Source organism: Dipteris shenzhenensis, chromosome 26 (assembly GCF_047967505.1).
Source record: "Dipteris shenzhenensis isolate YYH24624 ecotype China chromosome 26, Dip_SZ_1.0, whole genome shotgun sequence".
Taxonomy (NCBI): domain Eukaryota; kingdom Viridiplantae; phylum Streptophyta; class Polypodiopsida; order Gleicheniales; family Dipteridaceae; genus Dipteris; species Dipteris shenzhenensis.
In genome coordinates this window covers 44,547,910-44,571,952 of record NC_141621.1, presented here as the reverse complement: position 1 = coordinate 44,571,952, position 24,043 = coordinate 44,547,910, and the positions used below count along the sequence as shown (strand labels likewise).

The following is a 24,043-nucleotide window of genomic DNA, read 5'->3' as shown; positions in this document are numbered from 1 at the left end:
TCTACCACTCCTATGCTACCACACCATTTTCCATTCAATTGTATTTGCTCCAAAGAGTGACATCAAGTCTATAATGAGCATATTCGGAGAATTCCATGAGAGCACATCTCGACTTGGAAGCTTATCCAACTCTTTCGCAAGTGAGTCACACATGCATATGCTAGATCCACAAAGTTGCAAGTCAAACTTCAATATATATTTGTATGGTGAATGATAAACCCGTTAGTGGGTCATCACGATGTCATGCATTTGTGGCATTATTGGAGTATAGAAGCATAATACATTGCCTAGAGTCATGCTACTAAAGACTCAATGTGGTTGAAGAAGAGATGCTACCCATGATTAATAATGTCGTTCCATGACATGTTGATAACCAGGGCTGAGGGGGCAATGTGCTTGGTAAGAGATAGTAGTAAGCACATATCACAAAGTACCAAACACATGAACGTGAGATCTACTTCAGAAAAGAGGCTGTGCTAGGAGGTTGAGCAAGTGCCTACTCACATTTTCACCAAGCCAATATAGGATGCAAACGACAGGTAATTTGATGTGCTTTTTAGCTCGGTAGGAGTGTTGGGTGTAGTGTTCAACAAGATTTTGGGGCTGCCTAACAAGTCTGTGGGGTATCTTTACAGTTCTGTTAGATTAATGAGGAGGTAATCCCGGCAACATAGAATCTGCTTTAGGTGAAACTCTAGGAACGTTTGAGGCGTGAGCGTCTGTATGCATTTCCTCTACGCTAAGGGCACATCTCGCCCGAATCGTTTCGTCTACTTTGCTGTCGTTATGTTTCTTTCACACTGGACAGCGAATCCACGGCATGATTATCCTTAATGTTCATGACATATTGCGCCATTGAACATTTCACGATTACGAACACTTCATTAGAAATCCTACACTTAGAAAGCTTTACCGCCACAACTTTCTTCAAACCGTACGAGTGTTGAATTTTTCATAAAAGCAAAGTCTGCATTGAGCTTCTAATCTATAGCATAAGAATCCGAAGATGGGAATCGTAAACAGAGTGAAGTCGACAAAGTCTGCTCTACAATGGCAAAGTCTGCTCTATAATGGCAAAATCGCAAGCTAAACGTAATAGCGTTTGACGCCAGATCCTTTTGAGGGAAACTAAAAACGTCTGGCGTTTCGGTCCGAGACCATCATCTTCAAACGCAAGATCGACGATTTTAAAAATCATGAGGGAAAACCTTTGTGAACCGCAAGTTGTGTGGATGTAGCAATGGATCAAGAGCTGTTGAATTTTCGTAAAAGTACAATCTGTAACATCGACTGTTCACTATAAGAGTAAGCACTTCACAAATAACGGTTCGGCCACCAGTTTCCCTTCAGAAATGCACAGTTTGAGCCTCTATAGTGAGTAAATCCGAAGCGTAGGAATTATAAAAAACCCAATGTCTACAGAGTCTTCCCTTGACAAAAACCTTGCCCCGTCTGATTCAACAAGACAAAAGAATCAGATGCTGTCTTATTATATTGTGCTGGCACAAACACAAGGACTGATTCAGACCTCCGACAACAGCTAGGAATCCTCTAATTGCATATCATTACCACTTCGTATAATAGGGATCGTATGTTAAAAGCTGTCTGCTAGCAGCATCCATATCCTGATTGAGGTCCATCACTTGCTGCTGCTCTTCTAGCGACAGATCATCCACTTCTCGGTGGTGGAAAAACGATCCGCCACCGATCTCCGATCCTGAGCCCGTGAGTCCCTGTCCACGTATTGCCAGGGTACTCGGAATGCTTGCAAATACCAAGCACACCACCACAATGCCTGCAATTAGCTTTCGGCTGACACCGGACGAAGCCATTAATTCTGAATGACGCTTTGTTCGATGAAAGAGCGGGTTCCTGCTGGTGGTTTGCACACGAGAAGCCCTGCAAAAACATGGTACACGGTCAATGGCATGCGTATGGCTGCTACTAACGTGTTCTTCACGAAAAATGTTTTGGCAACCAATATTCCTGAACAGTGCTTAACAACGTATCACATCTGTTCTCAACGATCGATCTGCAGGATCTGGCGTGGTTTGTTTCAGGGCACTGTCAGCCTTCAACCACAAAAGGATTAAGCAGAATAATGAAGCATTAATCTGCGAGAGGAAAGAAGCAATAGCTATCTATACGTGATGCTGCTGGTTCACGCCCTAATTAGCTGGACAAGTTCCAGATTGACGAGCAAGAGGCGGTACTCCACAGTTCTCACCATGGCCAGAACTTCGTTCTACAGATTTATAGGAGTGCGCTCTCTCTCTCTCTCTCTCTCTCTTCTTTAAAATATCTTATGTAACGCCACCACAAGCTGCAGATACACACAGGTCAAGCATTCACGATCGAAGAAGGTTTCATGCACCGTACTAGAAAGCAGGAAAGACGAAGAAAAGCAGGAAAACGGACGATCGAAGATGCTGCACAAAAGACCCAAAAGGGAGGAAGGGAAGAGGAGCATGAATCACTCAAGAGACCTGATGAGTGAGGAGTAGAGAGGTTGTGGCGATGGAGATAAGGCAAGGAAAGGCGTAAGGGGGCAGAGGATTTTGAAGGGGGGGCACAACAGTTAGGAGTAACCGTTCACGTAAATTTAGTGGTGCCATGCAAGTCGTAGTAGGGCGCAAGCATGAAGTGCTATCACATAAGTACATTTCTTATGAACAAAAAGGGAACAATTCTAGGTCCGCATGAATGAGATCAATGCATTTTTTGGGCAAAATTCCTCAAATTTGGCAAAATTTTGGCATCTCCTCAGGGCTCAGTGCTAAGTATGTAAGTCTAGAATGTGTGATCAACAGAAGCTATTTAAAAATCCAATCAATTCACATATTTTACATTTACACATAGGGTTATGAAATTTGTGAAAAAATTTATTATACAGGGGCTTTTTTTTCTATTTTGAATTAGAAGAGTTCGTTATTTTAGTAGTATGAGTGTTGCCCTTTTGTTGAGGTGGCGTGGGTTCAATTCCTAGCCTTATAGCATTTTATAAGGCTTCAAGCATTGCAGATCGTCCATGTTACCAGCTTTAGGGTCGACCATTCTTGCAAGTCGGCATCTCCTTTTTTACCTTCATAATCAAGAGGATGTTGTTTAGACTCTCATTGCCTTGAGTCACCATGCTCTTTGAGTCTCCTCCAAGTTGCATTGTAGAACAGATCCTCTATGGCACCCAATGATTGAGTCACAATTTCGTAAGATTTTTGCCATGGAATCCTCTGTGCCCAATGATGGAGTCACAATTCCATAAGATCTTTGCCATGGAACCCACAATGATGGTCGACGGACTAGATTAATGCCCATCGCAAGCCCTCTACCCCCAGCACTGCAAAGTTTCCATGAGAAATCACGGTAGGGTCTTAGAGGTTATACACTCCAAGAGTTCCCACTTGATCTACATGTTTGTCTGTAGTTTCGGCATCTTATTTTCAAGCTCCTAGTGACTCACTTCTTGTAGAAGCATTGGAGGTGAATTACTAGATGCCGGACTTGCTTTATCCTTGGATTAATCCTACCGCAGTAGCCTGTGCCTCTGTTTTACTCAAATTGGACATGGGACTATCTACTTTACGCTTTTCATATAGGAATGTTTGCTTCAATGCTTGGGCTCCTATTTTCTTAAGAACCATTCTCTCATGAAGTAATAGGTGATTCAAAATACGTGAGCAAACTTTAGTGATGGAAGATCTAAGGAGAAAGCTCTAATGGTTACAGGAAAACCATACCATTAGCCACCGCCGTAAGGATCTTTTGAGTTGCTTTATTGTTTGCAAGATTTGCCTTGCTTTTTTGGGTTGTATGTCTCATGGTTATTGATGATGAGCACTAGGAGGCCACATAATGCTTCTCTAATAGATGTAGTTGTACGTGAAGTCTGAACTACCCTACTAAGAGACTGAATATATGAAGAAAAATAGCCAAATCCAAACAAGTAGTCCACCTTGGTCTGCACCAATTTTACTGGTAAAGAAAAAAGATGGTACTATGTGTTTATGCATAGATTACTGAGCAAAATACTTTACTAAAATTGATTTAAGATCAGGATATCAAGTACAAATTAGGAAAGAAGATGTCCCTAAGACATCATTTCGTACTACGTATGGGCATTATCAATTTAAAGTAATGCCATTCGAATTAGCAAATGCTCTAGCAACTTTCATGACACTTATGAATAGTGTCTTAAGGCCATATCTAGGGAAAATTGCTGTAGTATTTTTAGACGATATCCTTATTTATAGTAAAACCAAAAAAAAACATTTGGAACATTTGCAAAAAGTGTTCCAACTGCTTAGAGATAATTCACTCTTTGTAAAAGAATCCAAATGTGAATTCTTTGCAAAAGAAGTGAAATACTTGGGACATATAATGTCCCAAGAAGGGGTTTGTATGGACCCTGACAAAGGAAGGGCCATATTGGAATGGCCACATCCTATAAATCTAGAAGAATTACAGATATTCTTAGGTTTGTCAGGATTCTATAGGAGATTCATCCAAGATTATGCTAAGATTGCTATTCCAATGATAGACCAACTTAAGGGGAAGGGAAGCACCTTCATATGGGATGAACCTCAAAAGAGAAGTTTTGAAAAATTAAAGGTAGCTATAGTGGCAGCTCCTGTCTTAAAAGTAGTGGATCCCAATGAACCATTTGTGGTTGAGACAGATGCCAGTGATTTTGCTGTTGGGGCATTACTTATACAAAAAGGTCGACCAGTAGCTTTTGAAAGCAAAAAGCTAGATCGTGCCCAATGGAATTACTTGGCATATGAGAAGGAGCTATATGCTATAGTCTATGCTTTAAAGAAGTGGAGGCACTATTTATATGGTGCAAAATTTGAGATCATCTTTGATCAAGAAAGCATTAAATCGATTTGTAATCAGCCAAAGCTTAAAGGTAGAAAAGCTAGATGGGCTGAGTTAATGCAAGAGTTTGATATACAATTGACATATAGGAAAGGGAAGTTTAATGTGGTAGCAAACTCTCTTAGCCGAATGCCAATTGTTAAAGAATTGAGTTTTACTCAATTTCAGAATGATTTCCTAGAGTCCTTAAAAGGGAAATGTGAATTTGATCGTCTCTTCTCTAAAATATGGAAAGCAATAAAAACCAGGGATCCAACTAATCGAGAGGCTTTCACTGAGGAGTCACATGGAAATGGCAACACACCATAGGTTGGTGATAAAGGACTCAAGTGGAGAAAATATGCTATTGAAGATGGCTACCTACTCTACAAGGGTAGAGTATGTGTCCCGGATGATAATGACATTAGGCGCCAAATCCTTTTTGAATGTCATGATAGTCCGAGTGCTGGACACCCGGGAATTCAGAAGACATATGTATTCTGAAAAGACAATTCTTTTGGCGTGGAATAGGTAAGGACGTCCAAGACTCGTATTGAAGTGCCAAAAATGCCAGGTCACTAAGGCTAAATGCCTTAAGGTAGAAGGTCTCCTACACCCATTGGAGATTCCATCTGGCAAATGGGAAAGTATCTCCATGGATTTCATTGTGGGACTACCTAGGACACAAAGGGGGCACAACTCTATGTGGGTAATTATGGATCGGTTGACCAAGATGACTCATTTTATTCCTGTCAATGAAGATGTTAAAACTCCAGAATTAGCTAGGCTATTTGTGGAGCATATTTATAGATTGCAGCCGGTATTGTTAGTGACGGGATTTTGGAGGGTTGTGTTTAAGAGACTGAAAACTTCATTGAATATGAGCACCGTGGACCATCCACAGAGTGATGGTCAAACTAAAAGAGTCAATCAGATCATTGAGGATATGCTTTGAGCATATGTAAATAAACGGCAAACTAATTGGGAACAGTATTTTTCCATATTAGAATTTGCATATAACAGTGCCAAACATTTAGCTACAGGTTTTAGTCCATTCATGATGATGTATGGATTTCAACCTAGAGCCCCAATGACCGTGGGACTTGAAAAAGAGAAGGTTCAAGCGACCAAAGACTTTCTTGAGGATATGAATCAAATGCTTAATTTAGCTAAAGATAGCATAAGAAGAGCTCAAGATAGAGCATGAAGTTATGCACACCCTCACCGTAGAAAGTTGGAGTTTGAAGTAAATGAGAAAGTCTACCTTAAGGTACCTGAATCTTCAGAATCTCTAAAAACAGGTAAGGATGTAGAGTACATCCAGTTTTTCATGTTAGTAGGCTAAAAAGAAAATTAGCAGATGATGATAATCTCATTAGAAATGGAACTTATTGAACTTGCATCTTTACCACATGAACCAAAAAAAAATTTAGATACACAAGAAAAAAGAATGCAACATACTATATGGAAAGAATGTCTAGTTAAGTGGAAAGATAGATCTGAAGAGAGTTCAACATGGGAAAAGTTAAGCAGTCTCCAGAGGAGGTTTCCCAATTTTGTTTTTGAGGACATAAACAATTCTTAAGGGGAAGGGAATGTTACATCAACTATAATACCGTGTGACCATGGTATAAGGTGGGAAGCCAGAGGGCTTGACAGCACTTGCATTAATAGGGCCTAAAGAGCTTAGATCTAGGGTCATGCCTAGGTCTAGGCATTTATGAGGTGGTGCATAAGGAGTCCTAGAAAGGGCTACAAAGAGAGGAGTCCCTTGTGGGACATGTGGCACCAAAGTTGGAGGCCAAGTGGCAAGTGCTAGGCTAGGAGGGAGGACTCTAGAGGGAGCCAAAAAAAGAAAGAAGGTTGAGGGGGCTCCAAGAAAAAGGAATCCGTGGTCGGGTGGAAGATGATGAGTAGAAGCCCTCAAGGTTTGAGGAGACACAAGTAGTGTCTTCTCACATTTTATTTTGGTCCCCTCTTAGTGCTTGGCTCCTCCTTGATGACCCTCTATCTTCCTTGCTCTACTTGCTCGGCTAGCATAGGTAAATTTCATTGCCAAACTTTCCTGTGTGATGCTTACTTATGTCCAAGACTTGCTTATTCCACTTGGCAAGGAGGGCTCCACGTGGCGAAGGAGAGAGAGAGAGAAGGTTCCACCTCACAAGGAGGGCTCCATGGGATTCCTCTAATAGGGAGGAAGGTTCTAATAGGGAAGGTTCCACTTGGGAAGGAGGGCCATATGGCGAAGGAGAGAGAGGAATCTTGTCATAGACGGGTCCATTTCCTCTCGAGTTGTGAGCATGTGATTTTCAAGGAGAGGCAATTTCTTCATTTTCGGACATAATAATAAGGTTGCCTATGGACAAGAAGCTCGCAGCTCCAAATGAGTCCAAAATCCATGGAGCTATAGCACAAGTAGTGCCGCTTGCCTTTCTGCTGCTACTCCAACTCCCCTTCTGCCTTTCTCTATCACTGTAACAGGGTTAAGATCGCCTCCTTCTTCACCCTCCTCCATGACATTGAGCTCATCTTTTTCGCCCTCCCATGCCTCCTCAGTTGCATCCAACGCCTCTTCCATAAAGCGACCCGTTGCTTCTTCTCTGGACCTTGGTAGGCTTCCCTCAACTTTGGATGACTTCATTGCAGATATTTCTACTTGCTTCTGCTGTGAGGTACTCCCTCCCCCACTGTGGTCTCTTTGTGCTTGTTATGTCCAAGACTTGCTTATTCATGCCCATTACACAGTCGATGCCTACTTTTTGGGTTGTTGCCTTGTCCGTGTTCAATCTCTCCCCTTCTTTTCCCATTGCCTCTATTATCTCATAGATGTTTGTGTCGTCCCCACTTACTCTTTCTTCCTGCTACCATAGGAACTCTTTTTTCAAAGGCTGCTACCTTCCCCTCTGCTCCTTCGACCACCTTGTTTGCAAGTTCTCCAACTGCAACTCCCAGCTCTTCGGCATCAACTACCTCGACCTTTTCTTTCAAGCTTCTATCTCCCCTATTCCACTGGTGCAATAGGGGGAGAGAGACATTAAGAGAGTCTGAATGGTGGGACGTCTCTTCAGCAATCGTCAGTATGCATCTAATAATAGATGTTATATTATCTCCATAGAGACTTTCCCCGAAATGTGATCTCTTACTTGCAATAGTTTTCTCATATATTATCGCCAAAAGGAAATTTTGCATAGAACTGTGATCTCTTACTTGAGTTGATAGCACCGATAAGCAATGTCGATGAACATGTACAAGCTAAGAACAAGGCAGATACAGTTATGCATAATGACAAAGGCCAGAAGGTATGCCGGCTCATGGACACGGGGCTTAAGACCGACAGACCGCGAGAAGAATGGGAGTAGGGCTATCAATAGTAGGAAGGCCCTTGGTGAGAGGGGTACTTGTGAATTTAATGCCGATAACGTTCAGCAAAGTCCAAAATGCAGGAGAGACCACAGCATCTGTGGACTAGTAGAGAAGCTCGGCAGCCATAGCTAAAATCCTTCTACTGCTCTCAATCAATCGAAGGAGGTCGATGGATTCGAAAGCTCTCTCATAGAAAACTCCTCGATCTAGAATAAGGCGGCTCACTAGGGATGCCTCTTGCCTTCTTTCAAGCTTCTATCTCCCCTATTCCACCAGCGGAATAGGGGGAGAGTGACATTAAGAGGGCATTGCTCCTTAGGTTAGTGATTGCTTCTTCCCACATTTCCTTTCTCTTTGCCCTCTGAAGATGATGACCAAGCACCTCTAACAAAAAGGGAAGTGCTCCACAAGCTTGACTAACTGTCTTTGCTAGCTTTTCGAAACCTAGCTCTGGATAAGGTTTCTTGAAAGTGTGGAGACACAAAAGTCGCAAGGATTGATCATAGCCTGCATTGTAGTTCATAGAGTTCACCCCTGAAGACATCAGAGAAGTCGTTCGGTCATTTGCAGGCTACATCGAAAGTTTAGAAAGGTGAAGAGGCTTCTACTTTTGTTGGCTTGCTTCTTTTCCACTTGGCAAGGAGGGTTCCACGTGAAAAATCGACCATTCGATTGTGTAACAACAGTAAAGTAGGCTTGCTCATTATGAATGGTCATTCTTGGTGTATCAACCACATGGATATGTGCAAGTATATTCTTTTGTAGACATCTGCAACTAGATGTAGACTGTTGTAACTTCCCATTGCTTCAAATGCTCCAACTGTAAACTCTTTACTTTCATAATTCTCTAGTTGCTATGTCAATAGTTATTCCTTACTTTACTTCAATCACTATATACAAGTTGTCATTTTGGATATTGGAGATTTGAATTTTTGGGGGGAATGGGACAGAGGTCCTAGCTCCTTAGGAATTTCTCCTTTTGTAATTTCAATTTGGGTGGAATAGGGGGATTGTGCATTAGTTTTTTCTCACACTATGGTTACTCTTTCATGTTCTTATGCTCCTATGTCAATACATGTTCTTGACTTTCTTGAATCTCTCTTTGCAGAGTGTTGGTTGGAATATTGGAAACTGAATTGTTTGTGGTATCAGCCCAAGGTCCAAGATCACCAAGTATTTCTCTTTTGGTCAGTTGCATTCTTTGATTCATTGTTCATGCAATGGCTTGCTGTTCCTCAAAGTATAATAAAAAATGAATGGTGGCTGAGATCTAATATCCAATTTTCTTTTATGTATGCTAGAAGTCATGACTAGTCAGGAAAGAGAAAATCTCCAATAGGTGGACAGGCTGGTGGTAAGAAGAAAATTTCTACAAAAAGAAAAGAGCAAGCACCAACAACACCATCCCCCACATCTGTTGACACACAAGCCAAATCTCCAAATGCAGAGGAGGTTGAAGAGATGTTGGTGGAGAAAGAGTCTGTTAGTAAGAAGGATAGTGGAAAGGCTAAGGGTGATACAGAAGGTGATGAATTTGTCCCTGAATCAATGGATAGTAATGTTGAAAGTGATTTTCTTGAGTCCATAACTGTCAATAGAGGAATGGTACCTCCCCGTATCCCTTTGTGCAGATTACTTATCAACCCTAAGGTGAGACAACTTAGGAATGACCTCTCCATTCTCAAGAGAGCATTTGAGATGGAGGGATATGTCCCCACAAAGGGGTCCTTTATGATTTCAGTTGGGATGTCTGATGGGACAACCAAAGAGGTGGATGATGAGATAAGAGCTTCATGGGATAAGCATTGGCATGCTGTGAATGATGAGTTTGAGCATGAGCTTCAACAGACTCCTGCATGGGAATTCCTGTCCTGCAAGATGTTATATGTGTGGGAGGGAAACCATCGAACTGCCTCATGGATGGAGAGCATTGGGGAGGTCTTTGTTAATAACAAGGCAAGGCATATTAGGATTCATGCACATATTATAACTCCAGAGCTTGATAGTGAGTTGAGGTTGATTGCAGCTTTACAAAGGTTTAACTTGTGAGTATCATCTTTCTTTCTTCCACTAGTTGTTTCAAGAACATATTTCTATTTTCAACTTTAATGCTAAAATAGATTCCATTGTCCAGATTGAATGAGCAGGCAATTGTCACAACAAATCCTAAAGGTTACTTGTATCATACAAGTATACTTGTTAGTTCTGATGCACAAGTATTTCTAGAGGATTTCATGGAAGAAGAAAAGAAAAATATTGAGGTTGTATGGCAAAATGAGATTGGTCAAGGTAGAAGGGTTTGGTGTCCCCTCACACAGGCTATTCTTGGTCGCATGGTTTATGCTGTGAGTTCTTATACTTTCTACCTCATGCTTTCTTTCCTTTTGCTTTTACTTCATCACTTCCTCTATATAGTTTGAATTATAGCTTTGCTGCATACTTGCTTTTGTAGGGCAAGTGGAAATTTGATTTTGAAGTAGCTTGTAAGAAGCTACCTCCTGGAATGGATAAAGATGAAAGAGTTGTTAAAATAGCTAGGATTAAAAGAACAGTCACTCAAACATATAGGAGAAAGGTGCACAGGGTGAGTTTGTGCATTTCCCTTTGTCTAGTATTACTATGCATTGCTTTCAAATGTCACGCTGAATTTCTTTTGTGTGGTTTTCACAAATTTTGTCAATAATAAATCTTGCACATGGCAAAGATTGGTTTCACAAATTATGGTTCTTGCTATATGAAGACACAACCCCTAAAATTACACTAGACAAGTTGTATCAAGTGGCCATTGCTTCTTGCAGCAAGGCTAGGCAACTTTCATTATTATCTTTACTTGGGTCTGATTTGAATTTGAAAAATAGTTATGGAATGCCAACAAGTGACCATGCCTTCATTCGGTGGCTTGCAAAGGAAGTTTTTATGGACCAAGTTCTTGAAGAATGTCATAGATTGTTGTCACAGATTCAGGCTTCCTTTGTTGGTATTTCTCCTTTGGAGTTGCTAGAGCATCCTACACTATGCAAATATTTTGAGAATATTGTGGCAAGACATCGGAGTGATTTGTATGAGCCTTTTGCATCCTTCATGTCTGTGGCTACCGTGCCTGCCGTTAGTTCATAAGTAAAGAGGGGTGGTTTTATTAGGGAGAAAATCTTAGTTGAGGGGTTTTTTTAATATCCCATGAACGCACGTGATACATAGGTTTTCTTAGTACTACACCCCTCGAGGTTGTATTTGGCATTGGTGGAGGTTGGAGGTCACATCCCTCACTGCCTTCTCTACAGCTTGGAGAGCTTGGTTCATGTGCACTTCTTCAACCTCCTTCTCATCTACTTGCACCCAAAGTGCCTTGACCTCTATGGCAATTGCTTGGAATTGGTCTTTGATTTTTGCTACAGTTTATTTATCCGATCCTCTTGCATGCTCTTCCTTGGCCAAGCTAGTGAATAGTTCAGACATTTGGATCATTTGGCTAGCTTGATGATGGAGAATGACAGACGGTGCTGAGGATTGGTGACACTACTGATACAGTTGGTGCCCATGTAGCCATCGTGATGATTCTATAGTACTTGTGGGGTGTTGTTCCAATGGTATTTCAGTCACTTGGGTACAATAGTCATACCATTGATCTGGCACTAGCTCCCCTTGTGCCTCACGGATTGGCATGGCGTCGATGTAGTGCTAGTGCTCATGTAACCTCAAGCTCTAATGGTGATCTTGCCTTAGGCTCTAGTGCCAATCTTGCCTCAGGCTTTGGCTACTACTGTTGTTGGAGATATATTGGTTGTAGTTGTGCACCAAGTTGTAGCATTTCGTGGGACAATTCCTCAATTTTGACCTCCAAAATAAACATTTCTTTTGAGGTATCCACATTTGCCAATGTGATAGTAGAAGAAGTTGGTGATGGCTCCCATGCTGGTGAGAAGGGAATGTCCAACTCCTCAATACATTGTGATGACTCAGGCAGAGTCATTTCTCGCTCCTAGAGCTCTTTTTTTATGATTATAGCCAAGAAGTGTGGAATTTTACATTTTTGGCCTAATGAACCATCCAATTTTTTTGTGAAAAAGATGACTAAGTGCTCGATCCCATCTTGCTTTAGTTTCCTACTTAGCAAAACAAATCTGTGGAGTGGAAGGGATCGATTCTTCCCACACAACCCCCAGGATTATGGATAGGAATTGTGCTTCTTCCTTGAGGCAAGGGTTAATGATGGTGCGAAGTAATATGTCGTCCCTATCGAACATTGTTCCCTTGGCAAGGAGAGGCTGTACTTTGAGAAATTTAGCATTGGCAGGCCTTGTACGGTATTTGGCACCTTGTGTAGGGAGTGAGTAGGCCCTTGAATGACTATACTCTCGAGGATAATGTTGAGTGGACTCTGATGTATAGTGACGGTGCCGTACTTGCCATCCTGTGCATTGCTAGAGTGGTAAGAATGGAGAAAGTCCCTGATGTACGTGGTCACTCATACAAAATTCCAGACCCTTTGCTCTAAGAAATATGTTGCATTGAAAAGAGCATAAGTCGATGTAAGTGGCCACACAAGTTCCAATGATTGGGCCCCATCAATGGCTATGTAGGCCGATGGTGACTGGGGTGGCAATTGTTCTTCTTGGGTTTCCATGTCATGCACAGAATCCTCCTTAGAGCTATCGCTATGAACCACAAATGCATGTGGTCACCATGGTTGAGAGGAAGTAGATGGGTACGAACTCTAGAAGGGATCTCATGGTTGAGGTGGTGGTCTCTTTCTGCGAATCCTCTTTTGTGGCGGCATTGTTTCTAAACCTGCATCCATGTGCATATGGTGTACCATTGATCATCAGATTAGTTGGCATGCAGGTATGACATTTGTGTGTGTTTGTGAGATATCTTATTTTTACACATGCTTTGAGAGTGTGGAATGAAAGTGTGTGGCACAATTATTCATGCAATCCACTATGTGTCTAAGCGAAAGCATTTGAGTGCACATGACCTAGTAGCTAGGTAGGGACTACCTATATGCTTTTTTTATAGGCATCATTCTGAGCCCTAGGTTGAAATTGATTGATGCTACCTATATGTGTAAAGATGTACATATATGCCAGTGAGTCCTTGTGATACAATCTAATCTTAACTAAGGAAGACTTGGGTTTCCCAAATCTTTATTTTCATCGGGGATGGCTTGCGTGTTGTAGTAGTGCTTCAATCGGCTCCCATTTATTGTTGTGTTGAATTGGACTCCATCCAATGTTTCTAGCAGCATAGCTCCGATGGGATTCATTTTTCTGACTCGATAGGGTCCTTGACCTAGATACTTCAGTTTAGCCGATGGCATGGTTAAGTAGAAATTAACAGCAATACATTTTGCAATAGAAAAGCAATATATTGCTATTTTACTAAACTAGCTCGGTGGTTGGATCATGCAACCATGGCTACTTCAGCTCAATCACCAGTTATGTGATTGTCCTGAACCAACATGGTTGCATAGACATTAGTTGTTGACTAGCCCAGTGGTTGAAATTATTGTTTTTCTTATTACCTAATTAGTTAAATTTAATTTCCTACTATTCACGTCATATACCACATAATTTCTAGACCAGGATGGCTTGGACTTAATGTGATTGTCCTAAACCAGTCTGATGCTGGTTCAAGACAAACAATAGTTACTGATTGAAAATGTGAAATTCAGAAATGGAAAGCAATATATTGTTATTTTCTAATTGTGAAATGTTATTTTCTAATTGTGAAATTCAGAAATGAAAAGCAATATACTTATTGTCTAATATGTGAAGTTGAGACCATCAAGCTAAATCATCCCGATGGTTGAATTTGTGACAGTGTCCTAAACTAGCCTAGTAGATGAGATTGTATTTGTTCTAAACCAGCCTAGTAGTTGAGATTGTAATTGTACTAAACTAGCCTAGTGGTTGAAATTGTGACTATGTCCTAAACCAACCCGGTGATTGAAATTGTGACTATCCTAAACCAGTCTGGTAGTTGAAATTGTGGCTGTCCAATTGTGACTGTCAAGGTGGTTGAAATTTTTTTTCTTCTAGTAGCTTGATTAGTTCAATTATTAGATGATTAGTTCAATTTAGATTCATTATAACTGACTGTATTAAAATAGCTCGGGGGTTGAAATTGTTTTTTTCACCCCTAGGTTGATTACTTTAATTAGACCATGTTTTTACGTGTAAAATGTTTTGTAGTATTTTGGTGTCTTAGTATTGTTGTACTGTACTGTTGTTCCATTTAAAAGGGCTCACTGTACTGTTGCTCCCACATGTTGGTCAGTAGACGGAGTTGTATCTCAAGTTTATGGATCAAAATCCTGACATTTCAATTGGGTCGAGGAGCTTTGATCATTGTAAGCCCTAGTACATTAGGAAACTTAAAGACATGAATGTTTGTTGTTGTAAAACACACATAAACTTTGACCTAGCCCTTTAACCTAGTTGGGCAAACTATGAATAACTTGAGATCTAGTGATGTTGGAGCATGGCTCCATGGGGATCGATGCCCATGTCTCCTCGATGAATGTGCAGTATATAGGCCACCTGGATCCTCATCATGTGTTGCAAGGGAGAGTAGGTTTTGTAGCCTAAGGTCTCTGTGGGAGCCAGTGGTTTGTCCAAAGGAAGACCGTGAGTCACACCGCATTGAATGCATTCATGGCACATGCATTGCATTCGTGTCACATGCAAGCATTGCAATTTGAATTTGAAGAAGAAGGCATTTCATGTCTATCTAAATGCAATGAGGGAAGACAACCATGTTGCTCTAAAATGGAGGAGATTTGAAAATGTCAATGTTGAAGGATCTAGTAAAAAGAGATGGCTACTATCATATAAGAGCACTCAGCTCAGGGAGCTTATAGGTCACATGGTTCATCAGTCCATCCCAAAATATCTTCAATTGCAAAATGTATGGTCCAAACTATCGAATAAGAAATAGTACAAAAGTGTTTGTCCTTGTTCACAATCATGAGGTACCTAGAGCAAAATGTATCCCTAGTTGGTTTAGTCAATGGCAAGTAAACAATTTGAATATTTTCTCACCCCCTCTACACACAACTTTGAACCATTTCACATCCAATATACACATGTTGAACCATTTCACATCCAACATACACATGTTGAATTCTCAAAATCTTGATTACATGATAGCTTGTATCATTCCAACATACTCGAGCTCACTCTCCACTATTTGAGTATCCCTTGCACTAGATTAAATCTCTTGGGAGGAGTGGCTCTATGAGAGGATTACCTATTGTTCACATGATGTAGGTTGCAAAATCAACTTCCCTTAAGTGCCATAAGCACAATCCTTTCACCAAAGTTATATATGCAAAAATGCTATTATAAGGAATAGCATTTTCTTTCACCAAAGTTTTATATGCAAAAATGCTATTATAAGGAATAGCATTTTTGCAAAGATTCTTGCAATCATATCCAAATGAAGGGATGATGCATTTGGCACCATTCCATGGGCTCTTCATTATAGATACAAATTATAGGGCCAAACCATACCAAATATAGTCTATAGATAGTTTCCTCTTATTGAGAAGCCATCCAAGTAAAGGTATTGAAACACCACCTATTCTCCTTATTTTCTTGTCCTTTTTCCCCTCCTCCTCTCTTCTCTCTTTTCTCCACCTTTCTCCCCTCTTCTCCTCTTTTGCATGACTTTCACCTTCTGAATTTCCCCTTATCCCCCATTCCCTTCTAAATTTCTGTGCTGTTCTAATTCTCCTCGTTTCTCCAATATCCCCTTCTAAATTCCCCATCTCCTTCTCTTTATCCCTCCTCCCCATCCCCCTTCTCTTTGTCCCTCCTTCTCCCTATCCCGCTTCTCGTCGTCGCCCATCCATCTTCTTCCCATCCCTCCCAACCCCTTTCTCACTTCTCCCCATCCCTCCTTCCCCCATCTCCCCACCCCCACCATCCCGCTTCTCCCTCTTTGTTTAGTATCTCTTTTCCTCACTGGAGTCTGGGACCATCTCATTGTTTAGTTGCACATATGTTATCCATGGCATCTAGTGAGAGTCCTTCTAGTGGGAGTGACCTGGTAAGAGACCTACACATAGAAGAGTCTAGTGGTCCATCAAAGAAGAAGTTTTCAATTTTTGATAGAGTGAAGAAGCTTGTTTGCAATCTTAATCCCCGAGGGCAAGAGCAAATCATCCAAGAGATGGTGCAAAAGCACGAGAGGTCTAAGAGCATGTGCTCTTAGTCTCATGCCACATCACATGCATCATAGCATCGGGTACTAGGAGCCATCATTCCCATTGTATGAGCACATTTTGTTCACATGGATAGAGTACTAGACAACACTCACATGATGCTGATGCCCCACATGATGATGATATACCTATTTGCTACTATATTGATGGCCCTATCACATTATGAATTCAAATAGGAAAGTGCACTCTCACGAATGTTGTAGACATTTTGAGGCTGACCTTCACATCCATGGATAGTTATTGGATGTGCAAGGGGGTGACGATGAGGATGAGTCATAGGAGGACCCTTCCTATGTCTAGCTTGATGACAAGGGAAATGACTCCAATGAGGACGTAAAGAAAGGGGGAGATGATATATATATATATATATATATATATCTAAAAATAAGGGGATTCACTTTTTGAAAAAAGGGGGTGTCCCATGCGTTCATGTACCTCAAGAAAACCCCTATATAGGGTCCTCATGAGATAGTAAAACACCCCTACTTAAGCTTATAAGGATACCCAAAAGAATATATGTCCCCTCCTTCCTTAAATCACTATTGTTTCTCATTAGTTTAGACCATAAACAAATTTAGATTGCATCCATCAATAATGATGCATCCTATTTGATAACTATAAGTCTGATACATACATCCATATTTGCTACCTTGATTTCTCTTAGAACTATCCCCCCCATAGATGGCACAGTCCCCAAACTTAAATTTCATATTGGGAAAAAATAAAAAGCACCCCCACACATAATATATAATAGTATGCCTCATCTATAAAACAAAATTTGAAATTCAAATGATATAAAGGAGTGAGTGCTTAACAGTATAGAAAGGCCAAGGCAAAGATAGTTGAATACTCTAGCAAAAGAAGGATAAGAAGTCATGTTGTGCATGCTCCCTATTGTGCTCTATTGCTACTAAGAGATGAAACCACCAATAAAATATTATGCATTATCCTCACCAAGGTAGTAGAACCACAGCGTTCTGATTGGGCAGAGAAACTAAATGCAGCCTTATGGGCATACCAAACCACACTCAAGGTCAGTACAGGGAATACACCTTTTCAATTGGTGTACAGTCTTGAAACTGTGGTCCCACTAGAATTTGTAATACCAAGTCTACGCATAGCAATATAGGAATGCATGGAAGATCATGCATCCCTAAAAGAAAGAGTTTATCAATTGGAGAAGCATACAAAGACTAGATTAGTCGCCTACCATGCCATGACAATAGAAAAACGCAGAAGAAAGGCTTGGTTTGACAGGAATCTTAAAGCCAAAGACATCAAGGAAGGTGACCTAGTCTTGTTATACAATACCAAAGTACACAATGGAAAACTCAAATATCTAGGTCAAGGATCCTACTGAGTAAGAAAAATGAATCCCATCAGAGCTGCGCAATAAGTTATGGGTTTGTATGGATTACCACAAGCTCAACACCACAAAACGATCCTTTCCCTCTACCTTTCATGGATTCCATGATGGATGTTGTTGCTAGACAACACGGTGATGATGGCCTTTTTTGGGATGTGGCACCCCATGAACTACAGTTAAGTTGGAGCGCATTCTGTCACTCAATGACTTAGCATCCAGTCAAATTAAATCCACACGTGCGGCCATTACTACCGGCTAGTCTTTTGATTTCTCGAGGAAGGGATATGGCAGAATAGGGCCAAAATAAGGCCTGAGGCGGCGGTACCCATTAAAGGGCTTTTTAAAAAGTTCACCCTTAAGCATGTCGAGTAAAAATGTGCCATCATAGTAGCAATGCATGAGCCAATACGATCCATCCCATCAAAACTTCAGCTTGCCGAGGTGGGGGCACTTGGCTGGACTAGAACAGCAATACTGCATCCTTGTCTTTGAAGATCCGGTTCTTCACATGGTGGTCAACCCATTTCTTCTAATGGTGCTACATTATATCAACAATATGGGCCAAAACAAATCTGGTCTCATCGAGTTATTGCAACTAATCCATGCTTCCGAGTTCAGCCACTCTGTGACTGCAATCCAAAGGCTTGGTACCAAATACTCCATGGGTACCACCACTTCGATTCCATAGACCATCTTGAAAGGGGTGAGGCCTGTCTCTACCTTATAAGTTGTCCAAAAAGCCCATAAGACAGAATATAGCTTTTGATCCCAATCCATGCGGTTTTCATTGATGATTTTCTTCATGATCATTGTCATGATCTTGTTGGAGGATTTTGACTGACATGCACCCAAATGACTCTTGCCTTGCATGCATTTTCTTCCTCAACGCACTCATTCTCTATCATTTGCAACTCTGCTCATCTTGATCCTGCTCTTTGCGCTCTCTTGTACTTTGCCTCAGATCCTTCTAGCTTCTACCTGGTGCTTTACACTCGACTCTCAACCTTCGACAGTACAGCAACTTTGGTAGATGATTGTGGTTGATGATAACACATCTCAAAGGTGCAGTGAATCTACTATGAAATGTGATCCCCATTCACCCCGAGGCTGATAGCATTACTGCACAACTCCAACAAGGAACAATAGTGCATGATACCTTGTACATGCTCACCACTAAGTTGGTTGCCTTAGCGCTTCATCTCCTTCTTGATGGCAAAGTCTGTTGTTCCACTGCCAAGGCCAAAGATATGAAGATGTTGTTTGGCAAGACGATCTCCCAGGAGCACCTTCTCCGCAACCACATCGACCCTGCTCTCATCCCCTTCTTCAAAATTTTTCTTGAATTTGACAAGCAAAGTTTGCTAATATCTCGGCTGCTGCAACAAGGTGGTTAATGCAGGTAGAGGAAGGAAGCCCATGGCGTGGGCACACCTATTCATGGAGCGCTTCCTCCACAAGGTGAAATGACTCGTAGAGCAGGCCAACGCTCAAAGCCATGTCGGTCAAATGTACTCCATCTTGTTCCCCATCTCAGCATCACCAATATTTGGAGCATTGGAGGCAGACCCCACAGAGACGTCAAAGGCTGGGAAGCATCACTCGAAGTGCACACTGGTGGAGAAGGAGACTGAGCACAGCAAGAAGACCCCTAGAGTCATGGAGCTAGCGAATATCAGCCCTGAAGAGACCCCAGACTCTGAAGCATGTGCAAATGACGACTTCAAGCCTCGTTCCCCTTGCCTACTGATCTCGAGATGGTACCTCCACCACCTCCCTCGATAGTCCGACTGATCCAGCACACCTTCCCCCTATTTCTACTGCCTTAGCTTTAGAACCTAAGCCAACCCTTCCTTTTTCTCTTTCTCCAGTATCTCTGATCATACCATCCACTTCAGTGTCTATTCTGCCCCCCCAAATGACCATGGATGTGACGCCCACCACAGGGGTGATCCCCAAGCTCAATGACCCCATCAAGGCACTATTTAAAAGAAAGGCTGAGCAAGGCCCCATCATAGAGACATTTGCCACAACTACCAGAAAGCGCTCGAAGCCGGACACGGACCAGGAGGCACAGTCGAAGCTCTCCATCACCATGCCCCCCACCCAGTTGGCCATTCCAGTGGAGTTCCCACGTCTGCCCCTACCTGAAAATGTTGAGGTGGCCCACCACTATGCCCAATACCTTATGGGGTACCTAGAAGTCGGCCAGGTAGAGTGTCTTTGCTAGGATCTTGCACAAGCCAACAGTAGGCTATGGCACCAGGGAGAGGAGATGGCATGGCTGCTACACCAAGAGTTCGTTATCACTAGGCTTTCCCAGTTGTCATACGAGGTGGAAAGCCTCAAGCTGCAGATGCAGCAATAGGCCAGAGAGGAGCATGTCTGCACGCTGGAAAGCCTTTGCAAGCAACATGTAGACACAACAACTTGAGCCCTCCTCTGGGATACGCAGCTCCGCACCACCTAGAAGTAGATTGAAAGTGCAATCCCCATAGATGGCAACATGCTAACAGAGTTGCGAACACTCAATGCGACAAAGCAAGCCTAGCAATTGAGACAACATATTGAGTGCCTACAACTCATCCTGGCACCCAACTACAAACAGATGGCCGTTTTTAGGCAAGCGATGCAGATGTGGTCGACACTTTCACTCTCCAACCACAGGGGTGAATTGCAATAACCGAGGCCGACAGCTAGTCTTTCACCTAGGTCAAGACACCATGCTTGCACCAGATGCCAGCATCCAAAAGCAGGCAGCTCTGTCCCTTGTAAAGGGAAAAGCCCCCATGTCGATAGAGCCTCCATGGACAGATGCCCTCCTGTTACTTGTTAGATTGGCTAAAGAAGCATAGTCGCCTTGACTCTGGCTCCACATTATGGCCCTCCAATTCAACTGGGATGACGCCAAGGATCAAGTCAGGGCAACCAATCTGCATTTTGGTCTTGAGTCCAAGAGCTGGGCAGAGTAGGAGTATGAGCCGAGGTAGCAGATCAAAACGCTCCAACAGAGCAACAATGTCTTGTAGAAGAGGAGAGCACAGACACAAAACCAATGCAATCCGAAAGAGATGCTAGTAGATGTGCCACCTCCGGTTAGTAGGCCCTTCCTTCCACTAAATGACAGAAGCAAACACATCAGCTTCTTCTCCCCCAGACGGTGTTGTAGCAAGTACAATAGAGTGGCAACAACGGTCCACATCTTGTAGACAAACAACAACAGCCTTCTACTCGAGCAGAATCTCAACACTACCCAACAGTAATTGGTCTTCAACCAGCAAATTGTTGACGATGCCTACCTAGTGGCTTGCCCAGTTGGTGGCACATTCACAGATTCGGTAACCCCCATGGTATCTGATGCTCTCCAGACGTTTGCAGATACATGCACACAATCGGGACTCTGTACCCCAGTTATTGCCACTGCCTCCACTAGTAGCACTGAATCCGCCTACCATTATGCCTCGCCAACGGGCGCCTCCACCACCCAGTCAACGACCCGTTGCATCGATGGCTCAACCAACCGCTGACAATGATGAGTCAGAGATTACTGGATGACACCCAATCTTTTATGCAACTCACAAAGGAGTTTCTCCCTACAAGTACCTGGTATTGTTCACCCTCTGAAGATCTAGCTAGTTCTTCTTTTGTCTTTGGATATCAGCTCGACTACTACTTAAAGCCCTTATCAATGGCTCGACAAGCTCGAGGGTGCGACGGAGCACACCACGATGTGCAGTCTGGAAGTGGCCTCCTTTGATGGGCTTACCCCGATATGCAGTCCACATGAGGCATCTTTTGAGGCATTACCAAAGCTTCACAAGCCTTCTTCCGATTCATAATGTCTCCTTGAGTTAGAATCTTCCGAGTCATCATTTGGGTTCTTAGCCCTGGCTATGCCATAAATTGATGTAATGTTTTATATATCAGTCTTGCTGTTAATATAGGTTTAGCTTCCCTTCAAGGTATCTGACTTCTCCTCAGGGCCTTGTGGATTCTAAGTTTTTCAAACTATTCCCATGGGGTTGCCAAAGTGTTAACCGGTCAAACCACCCCAATTGGGTAGGCGAGAGGGGCAGGAGACTGTGGTAGCTCCACTAATCACGAAGTCACCCAACCCCAACCCGCCTCTGATAGGCATTTAAGGCACAGTCAAGAGGGTGGTTTCTCCTTGTTCAATGTGGCAGCACCCTTGTTAATGTGGCGGTGCCCATGCGACCATAGCCGTTCGATAGTTAGTTCAAACCCCATGACACCTTACGATGATTGTTGGTAGGAACTAGACTTTATATGGGGTACCTTGCCCCTCTTTGTATGTTGTTTCCAAACTCCGGAAATACAAGTGACCTTGCTCAGGTAGACTCATCAGTTGAGTCATAACACTCCGTGGAGAACTTTGAGCATCGTATTCTTCATTTATGAATTCTAGCTTCCAACCTTGTCTTTGTATATTCTTGATGTGTTGTATCGTCATGTTTGATTCAAGAAACCCGATCCAATCGTGTACTGTTTAATGTCCGATCCGCTTGCTTCATTTCTCGGCTTGTGGTTGTGTTAGTGAAACGTTGTATCGATACGATCGCTTAACGTAGCAGACAAACCCCGTCACAGGTAGACTCGAATTCGTAAAATCTATGACATGTCGCTGAGCTTGATCCATCTCTATCGCCCATGGCATTTTCACCTCCTTCCATCTAATCAGATGCAATAGGGTCTCTCTATGTCAGCACATCTCCATCAAATATAGAGACCAATGCAGACCTATTCATGAAAGTAAATCAGCAGGAAGGGAGGCCCAAAACCATGCTCCTCTTAAAAGAGATAGTGCTACCTTACTCGGATCTCATAGTAAACTAGGTAGATGCATAGGAAATGCTCCTTGTCTCTGCCTCTGCCTCTACCAATGTGCATAACATGTAAATCTATTGTGCTATAGGTGTGCCTATGAATCTCCCTTCCAAAAAACTCAACTCATGGGATGAGAACCGCATTTGTCCGATGGCAATCCTCAAGGTGTATGAGACTCATCTATCCTCCAAAAATTGGGGTCTAATAATCACTCCATCCTCTGATACTCTCACGGTAGAACTGGATCTTGGTGGGAACTCTTGGTCCCCCCCCCCCCAAAGTCCATGATGTATAGAGCTAGAGTAGATTTAACTTTTTGCCCCCCCAAAAAAAGAGAGAAGATCCAACTGTATGATACAATTGATCTCATCATGCGAGACCAGGGATCAGGGGAATCTAAGTTGTAGTGTAAGCTGGGGGGTAGACAACCCATCTGAATACCTTGACTGGCAAACCATTTAGATACGACTGTGTACCTGGTCATGCTAACCCCTCTCTCAATTAGTTGCTTGGATGACTCTAGTGTCAACCTCGATAGTCACCAACTAGGTAAGGACCAAACCTTGTGAAAATACGTCACTATGTGGAAGATGGCATCAACTTGGAGTGATGTCAAGGTGAATTGTGCCTGTATGATTTTATGGGGTTCTGAGGGCTTACTCCAAATCATCTTGGATCCCATAATTATTTGAAGCCTCTCGAATTTGTGCCACTCATGATAGGTCACTCCCCTTGTACATCATGGCTATCGGCCTCACAAGTTTATCAATAGACACCCCTTCGTTAAGGGGTCTTAGAAGTGTGCTTGAAAGCATTGTCACTCTAGCCAAGCTAAAGCACCCTAACCTCTTCTAAGTCATGTCCTAGCTGCATGGGTCATCAAGAAGATTGGCCCCGCAAAGATTGCCCCTAGATAGGTGCATGATTGCACGATCTCCATTGACTCCCCTCGATAAGTGAAGCTAGGAAATGAAGTACTACCCGTGAGGTGTTGAAAATCATAAGATTGGTCTTGCCAACATTAACTGTCAACACACACGTGTAGAGAGAGAGAGAGAGAGAGAGAGAGAGAGAGAGAGAGAGAGAGAGAGAGAGAGAGAGAGAGAGAGAGAGAGAGAAGAGAGAGAGAGAGAGAGTCTTTGCACACCTCAAAGTAAAGAACTTTCATGTGAGCCTGGAAGAAGTAGGGTAGCAAATAATGGAGAAGCAAGGAAGGAAGCTAGTTGAGAAGTGAAGTTCCATATAAGATAGACATCATGCCATAGATGATGCATAATATCCTATAGATTGTAGACAATACAAATATGCAATAGAAAGGGACAACATGTCCAAGAAGTAACAACCCATATAATGCATTGCCTCAATACAAAATAGGTAGAATTCAAGAGTCAAGT

General features: G+C 42.4%; 1 protein-coding gene across 1 annotated transcript; it reads right to left on the bottom strand.

Moving 5' to 3' along the window:
- Positions 1–1,509: 1,509 nt before the first annotated feature.
- LOC147885141 (uncharacterized) lies at positions 1,510–2,558 on the bottom strand. The gene is made up of 2 exons (XM_087397126.1): positions 2,487–2,558; positions 1,510–1,899 (listed from the first exon to the last, which is right to left on the bottom strand). The coding sequence occupies exon 2, from the start codon at positions 1,830–1,832 to the stop codon at positions 1,566–1,568; it is 267 nt and encodes an 88-aa protein (XP_087253252.1). The 5' UTR covers positions 1,833–1,899; positions 2,487–2,558; the 3' UTR covers positions 1,510–1,565.
- Between the last annotated feature and the right edge of the window lie 21,485 nt (positions 2,559–24,043).